Below are 12736 nucleotides of genomic sequence, written 5' to 3'. Positions count from 1 at the left end.
GAGATGAATTCAGAAACACAGGACTGAGTCACAGACTGACATCTCATATTCACTTTAATTACCATGGAGATAAAAATACAGCCACATCCTTTGTATATACCAGCCTACAATTTCTATGGTTACTTCATACACTGTTGTACATTTGTCAACAGAAATACCACACATGATATAAACTGAACAATTAATTTGGGGCCGAATCCTTACTTTCGCACATATCTCAAGCTTGCAATGTGATGTCAATGGGAGATTTGCGTGAAAATGTGAGCTCAGCTGCGGCAGGTTGGGCTGTACCCTGCTGGAGCTGGGAAAGCCTGTGTTGAGATGGACTGAGCATGAGTAGATGAGTTTGGTGGTGTTACAGGTTCAGGCGTGTGTCTGCATGTGACATCACAGGAAGGGCTCGATGTCGATGTCCAGGGCGGAGCATGGCATGGTGAGCTCAAAGCGGTTGATGACATCAGGGTGAAGGACCCCGAGGCGTCCTATGCTCTTCCCGCGCGCAAAGATCTCAGCACAGCGACCAGGGAAGAAGGTGGAATCTGAAAGAAAAGAGGGGAACAGAGGGGGTGGTCAGGAAGGAGAGGATCTCAGTGGTCCACTGAAAATAAACATCAGAAATGTAGTCTCTGAATAAATGTTTCTACAGACGAGACACCTAAGATCAAGCCAAAACGAGACAGAACTATTCTCAGATGTGAGAGACAACTCATTGATTTGTTTTTTAAAACACTGACTGCTAGAGCTTGTTCAAGGAAGAGACCAGCTAGGCTCAGGGTTGCCATAACTCCAGTTCCACAGACATGTTACAATGCTGTTCTGTTCTCTGCTCCCATGGTGCTTCAGTTCTTCCCACACTACTTTGCTCCTAAAAGCTAATGTACTCCTGAGCCACCGTTCAGATACTTACTGACTGTGTGTGTGTGTCTTCCAGGGCAGCACCATGACAACCAGTCATTAAAAATGCTACACTAATAGCCAGACAGCCAGCCTGACAAGTGACAACCTATTCCACCAACCGTGAAAACCCTCTTCAGTTTCATTCTCACTGAGCCAAGGTCAACACTAACCAGACAGTCAGGAGGGTACAGCATGCCTTTAACAGTGAATGGGAAGGGCTGAATTTGACACAGTTGTTAAGTGAAACGTGGGCATCTGCTCTCCTTCCGCTAACTCCCTAACCACTCAGCCCTACACCGCATGGCTATGAGTGAGACAACTGACAGCTCTCGCTCTCTCTCTGCATAATAGTGTGTAAATGTGACAGTCTACGTGTTTTCTGTAGCTGTGAGTGTTTGTTTCAGGCAGTCTAAATGCCCATGGATCTCCCTGTAAACCCAGGGAGGCGCACTGCAGCAGCAGCAGACGTGACTCACATGCAGTCTGACTCCCGCTGCTGACGACACGCTCTCTTACCCTCCATCTCCCCGTTTCTCTATCCTCCACACCCCTGCACTCCCTCTTCACCCCCTCCTCATCCCTCTCTTTCTGTGGTCCTTGAGCCCATCGATTTCCCCACAGATTGTGACAGGAGACGCACATCCTGTGGTGAGTGAGTGAGGTGGAGTGAGAGAGACACAGAGATGGGAGGGATTGGAGCTAATTGAGCCCTGCAGAACCCACAGCTCATAAAAACACTGATTTGTGGAACAAGTTTCATGAGTGTAATGGGAAAACATTCACTTCACTAGTGAACAAAATACCCCCTAGAATCATTTCCACTGGAAATACAGCCACAGCTGTACTGTAGGTTGAGGATAGGTGTGAACTGTGAAACTATGATATGGGTTTTATTTTTATACCACTTCCTTTCCTTGCCTCCTTTCCTTTATGACCACTGAGTTGGACAAGCTTGTTATGAATTTTTTTCTCACCAATTTCGTGATATCCAATTTTGATCTTGTCTCATCGCTGCAACTCCCCAACGGGCTTAGGAGAGGCGAAGGTTGAGTCATGTGTCCTCTGAAACATGACCCACCAAGCCGCGCTGCTTAACACCCGCTCACTTAACCCGGAAGCCAGCCGCACCAATGTGTCTGAGGAAACGCCGTTCAACTGATGACCGAAATCAGCTTGCAGATGACCAGCCACAAGATGGAACCCCAGGCTGTAGTGACGCCACAACACTGCGATGCAGTGCCTTAGACCGCTGCGCCACTCGGGAGGCTAGTTGGACTGGTTTGACACGTCAGTTGAAAGCACCATGGTGAAAACTGAAAACCTATCCAGAGCTTTCACCAATCAGTTGCCATTGAAAGAAACAGAGTCCAGTTTAAACCACTGAGATGGCTCCCTGGTTGTCTTACCGTCAGCAGCCTGGATGTGGTAGCCATTGCCCTGGCCTGGTTTGACCTCCAGCAGCTGCATGACCCTGTCCATCAGACCGTGGATCACCTCAAACCCCGGACTCTTGTTGTAGTAGACAGCACAAAGGCGACGGTTGTTCCTGGCCCCCACGTCTGAGAGGGAGAGCAGAGGACAACGTAGGCATCAGGATATAATGTAGGATGTCTTTAAAAATGGATAATGACAGTGTGTATTCTTGAGTATGAGGGAATCAATATGTAAATTAATGTTTGTCCTAATAAAGAAATTGGATAGGCAGGCATACAATGACATTACTTAAACACATATCCATGAATACTGTCTATTATGAATACTTCGGTCACACCCGTACAAAAACACACCTTTGGTTTCATCCTTGAGCACCACGTCTGAAATCTCAAACAGCCTCAGAGGCAGAGGCATCTTCCTGTTGGCAGCAACAGTCTTCAGCAGGCCTGAGAGCAGGGTGGTGCGCGCCACCTGGTGGAGAAGACGAGCACTGCTGTTAACACCACCACCAGCCTCTGACACACCCACCCAGTCACACAGCACCCTCTAGTGGAGAAAAACCCTCACATCAATAGAGGGTGAAAGAATCCAGTCAACTGTTTAACTTCAAAATGGCTGTAGTGTATAGCAACTGTACGAGATCCTTCAGAGACCAAAGGGGGCCAGTTTATAATGTTTAATGTTATCAGAGAGACATGATTAATGCAGGGTAATGGTGGTCCACCTGGAACTCAGCTGTCTTGGGGTTGGAGATGTGACATGCTCTGGTCTCTGAGATGTTCTTCAACAGCTTGTCAGCTATGTCCTCCTGAGAACACTGCACAGGAAGACAGATACAACACATGAAAATGAGTGTGTGTTTATTTATTTGGATCCCCATTAGATTTTGCAGAAGCAGCAGCAGCTACTCTTCTTGGGGTCCACAAAGGTAGAGAGTGTGGTCATTACCAGGGCGAAGGTGAGGGCCTCCGTGAATCCAGCAGCAGCCAGGTCCTGTCTCAGCAGCTCTGACAGCTTATTAAGTGGGAGCTAAAAACACAACAGTCATGAGGAGAGGGAAAATAAGACCTCACCACTTAATAGCACCCAACCAGCAGCTCCAGTCAACAACCAATCAACTTCATTAATGAATAACCAGCTGAAGAAACGCTCACCTGATTGGCTACGGTATATGTGCGCGGCGTGGTGCGGGGAATATTGTTGAAACCGTATGCCATGGCAGCGTCCTCCATGATGTCACAGGCGTGGATGACGTCAGAACGCGTGGGCGGGATCTCCACCTCGATCTGTTCGCCGTCACTCATGACCTCTGAGCGCAAGCACATCTTGGTCAAAAGTTGAGCGATATGCTCAGTCGACTCACTGGGGATTACAAACGTTAAAGCATTACAAACGTTAAACATCTGCAGGTAGCCTAGCGGTTAAGAACATTGGGTCAGTAACTGAAAGGTCGATGGTTTGAATCCCAAAGCCGACTAGGTGATTATTAAAAAATTCATTGATAAAGCACTTAACCCTAATTGCTCATGTAAGACTCTCTGGATAAGAGAGTCATGTAAATGTAAGGATGTTGGTAGCATTCTGCTTAGCATTTAGAGGAGAGGTCTCCAACCCTGTTCCTGGAGAGCTACCCTCCTGTAGGTTATAACTCTAACCCTGTTCCTGGAGAGCCACCCTCCTGTAGGTTATAACGCCAACCCTGTTCCTGGAGAGCTACCCTCCTGTAGGTTATAACTCCAACCCTGTTCCTGGAAAGCTACCCTCCTGTAGGTTATAACTCCAACCCTGTTCCTGGAGAGCTACCCTCCTGTAGGTTATAACTCCAACCCTGTTCCTGGAGAGCTACCCTCCTGTAGGTTATAACTCCAACCCTGTTCCTGGAGAGCTACCCTCCTGTAGGTTATAACTCCAACCCTGTTCCTGGAAAGCTACCCTCCTGTAGGTTATAACTCCAACCCTGTTCCTGGAGAGCCACCCTCCTGTAGGTTATAACTCCAACCCTGTTCCTGGAAAGCTACGCTCCTGTAGGTTTTCACTCAAACCCCAGTTGTAATTAACCTGATTCAGCTGATCAACAAGCTAATTATTGAATCAGATGCGCTAGATTAGGGTTAGAGTTGAAACCTACAGGAGGGTAGCTCTACAGGAACAGGGTTAGAGTTGAAACCTACAGGAGGGTAGCTCTACAGGAACAGGGTTAGAGTTGAAACCTACAGGAGGGTAGCTCTACAGGAACAGGGTTAGAGTTGAAACCTACAGGAGGGTAGCTCTACAGGAACAGGGTTAGAGTTGAAACCTACAGGAGGGTAGCTCTACAGGAACAGGGTTAGAGTTGAAACCTACAGGAGGGTAGCTCTACACGAACAGGGTTAGAGTTGAAACCTACAGGAGGGTAGCTCTACACGAACAAGGTTGGAGTGAAAACCTACAGGAGGGTAGCTCTACACGAACAAGGTTGGATATTATTTCAAGCCACTTTGTTACCTGATGCCAACTTTGCGGTTGATGAAGTCAGCTGACAGAGTTTCCTTCCTGTAAGCCAGCTCCTGAGGTCACATGGTATAGCAGAAAGGTTGAGGGTTACAAATAGATTGGGGATAATCAGAATGTACATATTGACCAGTGGGTTCTAATATACACTGCTCAAAAAAATAAAGGGACCACTAAAATAACACATCCTAGATCTGAATGAATGAAATATTCTTATTAAATACTTTTTTCTTTACATAGTTGAATGTGCTGACAACAAAATCACACAAAAATGATCAATGTAAATCCAATTTATCAACTCATGGAGGTCTGGATTTGGAGTCACACTCAAAATTAAAGTGGAAAACCACACTACAGGCTGATCCAACTTTGATGTAATGTCCTTAAAACAAGTCAAAATGAGGCTCAGTAGTGTGTGTGGCCTCCACGTGCCTGTATGACCTCCCTACAATGCCTGGGCATGCTCCTGATGAGGTGGCGGATGGTCTCCTGAGGGATCTCCTCCCAGACCTGGACTAAAGCATCCGCCAACTCCTGGACAGTCTGTGGTGCAACGTGGCGTTGGTGGATGGAGCGAGACATGTTGTCCCAGATGTGCTCAATTCTATTCAGGTCTGGGGAACGGGCGGGCCAGTCCATAGCATCAATGCCTTCCTCTTGCAGGAACTGCTGACACACTCCAGCCACATGAGGTCTAGCATTGTCTTGCATTAGGAGGAACCCAGGGCCAACCGCATCAGCATATGGTCTCACAAGGGGTCTGAGGATCTCATCTCGGTACCTAATGGCAGTCAGGCTACCTCTGGCGAGCACATGGAGGGCTGTGCGGCCCCCCAAAGAAATGCCACCCCACACCATGACTGACCCACCGCCAAACCGGTCATGCTGGAGGATGTTGCAGGCAGCAGAACGTTCTCCACGGCGTCTCCAGACTCTGTCACGTCTGTCACATGTCCTCAGTGTGAACCTGCTTTCATCTGTGAAGAGCACAGGGCGCCAGTGGCGAATTTGCCAATCTTGGTGTTCTCTGGCAAATGCCAAAGGTCCTGCACGGTGTTGGGCTGTAAGCACAACCCCCACCTGTGGACGTCGGGCCCTCATACCACCCTCATGGAGTCTGTTTCTGACTGTTCGAGCAGACACATGCACATTTGTGGCCTGCTGGAGGTCATTTTGCAGAGCTCTGGCAGTGCTCCACCTGCTCCTCCTTGCACAAAGGCGGAGGTAGCGGTACTGCTGCTGGGTTGTTGCCCTCCTACGGCCTCCTCCACGTCTCCTGATGTACTGGCCTGTCTCCTGGTAGCGCCTCCAAGCTCTGGACACTACGCTGACAGACACAGCAAACCTTCTTGCCACAGCTCGCATTGATGTGCCATCCTGGATGAGCTGCACTACCTGAGCCACTTGTGTGGGTTGTAGACTCCGTCTCATGCTATCACTAGAGTGAAAGCACCGCCAGCATTCAAAAGTGACCAAAACATCAGCCAGGAAGCATAGGAACTGAGAAGTGGTCTGTGGTCACCACCTGCAGAACCACTCCTTTATTGGGGGTGTCTTGCTAATTGCCTATAATTTCCACCTTGTGTCTATTCCATTTGCACAACAGCATGTGAAATTTATTGTCAATCAGTGTTGCTTCCTAAGTGGACAGTTTGATTTCACAGAAGTGTGATTGACTTGGAGTTACATTGTGTTGTTTAAGTGTTCCCTTTATTTTTTTGAGCAGTGTATTTTCCCACAAAAGGAAACAGACTGCAGGGTGATGGTGAGGGGATACAGTACCGGGTACTGACAGGTCCTTCCGTCTGGGTACACCACCTCAGCCTCCTCTACCCTGAGAGAGAGCGACAGAACGTGAGATAGGTCAAGAGGAGTCTTTTAAAGTGGGGCAGGGCAAAGGAACTTCTTATTACTATAACAGATTCCAACTATAACAGATTCCTACTAATTCATGGTCTTATTTTACACACAATAACATATTAGGTATTTCAATCATAGAAATCTAAACAGCTGTTGCCTGGACTCACGTGAAAGGCTCTTCACAATACTCGCAGAACATCGTCACCATCATGTCCAACACAATTTTTGCCTTGGTAAGATCAGTGGCTGTGCACTCGATAAAAACATTCTTTGTATTCAAGGAGATTTTGGAATGGTCCCCTGAAAAACAACAGACACAGAACAGTATCTACAACATACCATGGGGAAATCAATATTGGAAGTCCACGAGGTTAATCATTTTGGCATATACAGTCCATACGGAAAGTATTCAGACCCCTCGACTTGTTCCACATTTTGTTACATGACAGCTTAATTCTAAAATGTATTCAATTGTTTTTCCTCATCAATCTACACACAATACCCCATAATGACAAAGCAAAAACAGGTTTAGACATATTTGATAATATATTAAAAATAAACAGAAATAACTTATTTACATAAGTATTCAGACCCTTGGCTATGAGACACGAAATGGAGCTCAAGTGCATTCTGTTTCCATTGATCATCCTTAAGCTGTTTCTACAACTTGATTGGAGTCCACCTGTTGTAAATTCAATTAATTGGGCATGGTTTGGAAGGGCACACACCTGTCTATAAGGTCCCACAGTTGACAGTGCATGTCAGAGCAAAAACCAAGCCATGAGGTCAAAGGAATTGTCCGTAGAGCCCAGAGACAGGATTGTGTCCAGGCAGAGATCTGGGGATGGGTACCATTGAAGGTCAAAGAAGAGAGCGGCCTTCATCATTTTTAAATGGAAGAAGTTTGGAACCACTAAGACTCTTCCTAGATGGCTGCCCGGCCAAACTAAGCAATCGGGGGAGAAGGGCCTTGGTCAGGGAGGTGACAAAGAACCCAATGTTCACTTTGCCAAAAGGCACCGTCATACCCAAGAAGACTCGAGGCTGTAATCACTGCCAAAGGTGCTTCAACAAAGTACTGAGTAAAGGGTCTGAATACTTATGTAAATGTGATTTAGGTTTTTTATTTTTAATACATTTGCTAACATTTCAAAAAATCTGTTTTTGCTTTGTCATTATGGGGTATTGTGTGTAGATTGATGAGAGAAAACAAACAATTTAGTCAATTTTAGAAAAAGGCTATAACATAACAAAATGGGTAAAAAGTCAAGGGGTTTGAATACTTTCCAAATGCACTGTATGTGTGTGTCCTCACCATTGATGATTGGAGGCATAGACAGTACAATGCCGTTGCTGTCATAGATGACAGGATATACAGCCTCGTCTTCAATGATGTGCAGATAGTGTCGCAAGTGGCTGTCTGTCTGAGAAATACAAACAAATTGAAAGATTGGATGACAGAAATAAAAGATCTCTAGCCATACACAATCACAACTCATGTTAGAGGCTCATGATCTCTGTAGCCAATCCCTGCTCACCTTGTAGAGAATCATGAGTTCCTGTGCGGTGTACTCCTTTGCCTGGTTGAGAGGTTTGAAGCGGATGTCACCAGGTGGTTTGGCTGTGTAGGTGAAGGGGCCTGAAATGGTGTCCAGGTCATGGGTGCCGATGGCAACCAGAGTCCTTTTCCTACAGAGCACAGATTACAGTCAATTCACACACTGTCACAACATCCACTGAGACAATATCTCAGAGACTACCAGAGAAGAACACACTGAAAGCCATCACTGAAGTATGAGGCATGGTATTGAAAAAGGTCTCTGACCAAAACATTGACAATAAATATGCAGAGGTGAAATTGTGTGTGTAATAAGTAAGCCTTGTCCGAGCCAGAATGGCCCATAGGGTCAGGAGCCTATCTCCTGTTTTTTGTAGAGCAAGGCAGCTTGATGTACAAGTACACCAATTGGATGCTAAACTGTCACAGGGCCTTACCCACAATCCAAGCATAGAGCCATCAGTCTTTGGTATGACTCAAACAAGGACCGAACCCCCAACATTCCAATCTAAGGGCAGACACTAACCTCAAGGCCACTGAGTTGGTCAAACTTGTGTGTGTTGTATATATTTTTCTGTGAAGGTAGAGATGTGTTAGGTGTCTGACTAACCTACAGACGTTCTGATGGAGTTTTTCCTGTAGTTCGATAAAGCTGTCGTAGCGTTCCTGTGTGAAGGTGATGTTCCTCAGGACTGCAGCCACAGCGTGGGGTCGCACAACAGTTGTCTACGACAGGCACAAACAGGGGCACCCACAGTCGGTCAGGATTATCTCATTCATCTCTAAAAACTATATCTTACTTCCAACAAAACCCCTCCTTTGCACAGCCTCAACAAATGTAGAGGAAATCATAAACAGCTCAATATCTTAATTCATCATCTTGTCACAAAGGACTGCTGTGGTGGTTCATTCATGACAAGATGTATGACCCAACCTAACCCTCTGCCCCAAACCCAGGTCAGTAAACAGTCCCCTCCATGTTTCCCCCTCCCCCACAACCAAATGAACACAACCCTACACTCTGCCCGAAACCCAGGTCAGTAAACAGAGAGTATGCTCCAATGTGAGCAAGATAAAGGAGCTGATTGTGGACTACAGGAAAAGGCAGGCCAAACAGGCCTCCATTAACATCGACAGGGCTGTAGTGGAGCGGGTCGAGAGTTTCAAGTTCCTTGGTGTCCACATCACCAACGAACTCTCATGGTCCAAACATACCAAGACAGTCATGAAGAGGGCACGACAAAACCTTTTCAGTACCCCCTCAGGAGACTGAAAAGATTTGGCATGGGTCCCCAGATCCTCAAAAGGTTCTACAGCTGCACCATCGAGAGCATCCTGACCGGTTGCATAACCGCCTGGTATGGCAACTGCTCGGCATCTGACCACAAGGCGCTAGAGGGTAGTGCGGGCGGCCTAGTACATCACTGGGGCCAAGCTTCCTGCCATCCAGGACCTATTTAATAAGCAGTGTCAGAGGAAAGCCCATAAAATTGTCAGAGACTCCAGTCACCCAAGTTATAGACTGTTTTCTCTGCTACCGCACGGCAAGTGGTACCGGAGCGCCAAGTCTAGGCCCAAAAGGCTCCTCAACAGCTTCTACCCCCAAGCCATAAGACTGCTGAACAATTCATAAAATCCCTTTTGTACACTGCTACTACTCGCTGTTCGTTTGTTACCTATGGATAGTCACTTCGCCACCACCTACATGTACAGAGTACCTCAACTAGCCTGTACCCCCGCACACTGACTCAGTACCGGTGCCCCCTGTATATAGCCTCGTTATTGTTATTCTTGCCTACCTCCCTACATTTGCACACACTGTACATAGATTTTTCGATTTTTCTTTTATTTTGTGTTATTGACTGTATGTTTGTTTATGTTTAACTCTGTGTTGTTTTTGTCACACTGCTTTGCATTCGGCGCAAGTGACAAATAAAGTTTGATTTGATGTTCCCTCCCTTCCTCTGTGATGATCAAATGACCCAACCCTACACTCTGCCCCAAACCCAGGTCATTAAACCGAGTCTGGTCCGTGTTTTCCACCCACCTCCTCTGTGATGACCAGCCTCTGAGGCTCACTGCTGGCTGGACTCACACGCCTGTAGCGAGGGGCTTCCATCCTGGAGCGCAGACACACATGGACATGTCAATACACAGCTGAAGACACAACACACACGATAAAGCAGCACAAGCTGAAGTACTTTGGCAATGTAAAAGTCATGTTTAAGCACACAATTCTCCAAATAGATGTGTTTACATACTTCTGCTTGAAGACCTGCAGGCCCCTGACCAGCCCTTCCAGACACAGCAGGTCATAGCGGTTAGCTGGGACATCGATCTTATACAGAATCACATCAGACGCCCCCTCTGCCTTGGTGTCCCCCTGCTCACGACTGATGATGTCCTTCTCTGAGGTCTGAAGGACAGGGTTAGGGGGAGAATAGTTAACCAATGTATTGTTTTTGGGCTATCACACAAACAATTGGATATGGCTGAGATTCATCCTCACTGTCTTCTACTCACAATCTCATCGAGCTCCAGCCCAAACTCAAAACACAACTCATCAAATTCTTCATCAGCTGAAATGAAGGGAAAGAAAATAGCATTTTAATATGTTGGAATAATTCGTATATTATGGTCCCACCTCCATTCTTCATTTAAATAAGATTTTACTAGTTAAATGGACGTAGCTATGTGGTGTTCAGTACAGTAACTTAGCAGGGTAGGATAGGTCTGGATAGGGAAATGATGCAATCGTCGTGAAATAACAAGCATCATCAGTTCTGTCAACTATCAAATCATGTTTTCAATCACTATTCAGTAGAAACAGAGTATATGCCTTTTTGTATGTAACATATGTGATTTGTTGTTAAACAACTCACAAAAAAAGCGTGATATGATGTTATTGCCACGGCATCAGCCACTGTCTTAGCTAGGTAGCCACAGTAGCTAACTTAGGCAGCTATCTCGCTATATATATATAGGTACCTTTTGTCTGAAAATACAACGCAGAAACTAGTTAAAAGTTCTAATTCTACAATTTACTGAATATATATTACTTAAAAGGGTAAGTAACATTTCTTACTGTATGTTCTGCCCAATGCATGAAACAGAAGATCCCTTTTGACACTGACAGTCGGCATGTTGACCACGGCTAACCGCTAGCTACTAATCTTTCCTCTAAGACTGAAGGACCCATCGAAGCCAGCTGTAGCTGTCCGGGATAATGCCAGTCTGAATTATTGGTATAAAGTACTACTCGTACCAAAAGTCTCATATTGACATTTGGTATCGAATTAAATGGCCATTTCAAATATTTAATTCACAGTCACACTGGATTATCGAAGATCAAGTATAACAGTGTAGAACCGTTTATGTATTGTGAACGCACCTTTGTTGGTCAGTGCCAGGTGGGAAGGGTAAGGTGATACCTAAGGTGCCTTCAAGACAACTGGGATCTCGGAAAAATACGAGGTCCAATCATGACGTCAGGGATTTTCATGTCGGAAAGTCGGAGCTCTAGATAGAGGCCTGACTTCCCGAGTTGGAATTCCGAGTCGGATGACCGTTTGAAAGATGTTTCCCAGTCAGAGCTCGTTTTTTCCCCGATGTTCCAGTTGTCTTAAATGCACTCAAGTCGGACGTTGGAGATTTCCGAGTTCCCAGTTCCCAGTTGTTTTGAACGTGGCACTAGTCAGTTGCAGAATGGAATGCGTTCAAATGAAATGTCTTTCACATTTAACCCAACCCCTCTGAATCAGAGAGGTGTGGGGGCTGCCAAAAACTATATTTTGGTATTTGTTTCATTAGTCCATTGTTGACATAGTCCCAAAATGTTTTGCTTGTCAGCAATCAAGTTATGTAACTTTCAAAATACAGAAATCATCCCCATATGACAGGTTTCCCCCGAAACATTATTGAACAGACAGATACATGGATGTGGCAGGGTGTAGCTTGAAGTAATGCGCATCCTATTTAAAGGGCAGCGGAGCGTTCCCAAAATCCACCTGTTTTTCAACTGTTCGTACAGAACAGCACTGTTTCCATTTAATTGAACATTGCTGTACATTTCTTTATACTGAAAGCAGCCATGGACGTCAATGTTTGCACGCACACGCTTCATTCTACTTCTTTTCTGCTTCCTGTCCGCGGTAGCATCGTGCTCGTATTGAGAGGCTGATTAGCTAGGACAGACAGGTGTGTGTACGCAAAGTGAAAACACAACATGGAATCCATGTTTGGCTTTGATTTGGAGGGGGGTGGTAGCATCTAACAATTGTATTTCATTATTTCCTGGGCACCCACTCGGCGAAGTAATTGACAACCTCCTAATCAGAACCTTCTATCTATTACAGATATATCTTCGGAAGTGGGAAAAGTGTTGCCAAACAGGCAGAGGCAAGGGTCGGTAAATAACTCTCAAGGTTGTGTTATAAGGATAGATCAGAGTCCCACTGGGGTCTAAACTGGGCTAGGAATAGGCCGACTGTGGAAATG

The 12736-nt window shown here is 45.9% G+C and overlaps 1 protein-coding gene across 1 annotated transcript; it reads right to left on the bottom strand.

Annotated features, from left to right (window-relative positions):
* Positions 1-36: 36 nt before the first annotated feature.
* LOC139549414 (phenylalanine--tRNA ligase beta subunit-like) lies at positions 37-11471 on the bottom strand. The gene is made up of 16 exons (XM_071359899.1): positions 11325-11471; positions 10763-10818; positions 10501-10655; positions 10287-10359; positions 8850-8965; positions 8220-8370; positions 7997-8105; positions 6849-6981; positions 6604-6655; positions 4816-4877; positions 3486-3693; positions 3280-3360; positions 3056-3148; positions 2685-2802; positions 2304-2456; positions 37-539 (listed from the first exon to the last, which is right to left on the bottom strand). Exons 1-16 carry the CDS (start codon positions 11380-11382, stop codon positions 388-390), a joined length of 1770 nt encoding a protein of 589 aa, XP_071216000.1. The 5' UTR covers positions 11383-11471; the 3' UTR covers positions 37-387.
* Between the last annotated feature and the right edge of the window lie 1265 nt (positions 11472-12736).

The sequence above is a fragment of the Salvelinus alpinus genome, chromosome 22 (genome assembly GCF_045679555.1).
Source record: "Salvelinus alpinus chromosome 22, SLU_Salpinus.1, whole genome shotgun sequence".
Lineage (NCBI taxonomy): Eukaryota > Metazoa > Chordata > Actinopteri > Salmoniformes > Salmonidae > Salvelinus > Salvelinus alpinus.
The sequence above is the reverse complement of the archived record's forward strand: the minus strand, read 5'-3'. Positions and strand labels throughout refer to the sequence as shown.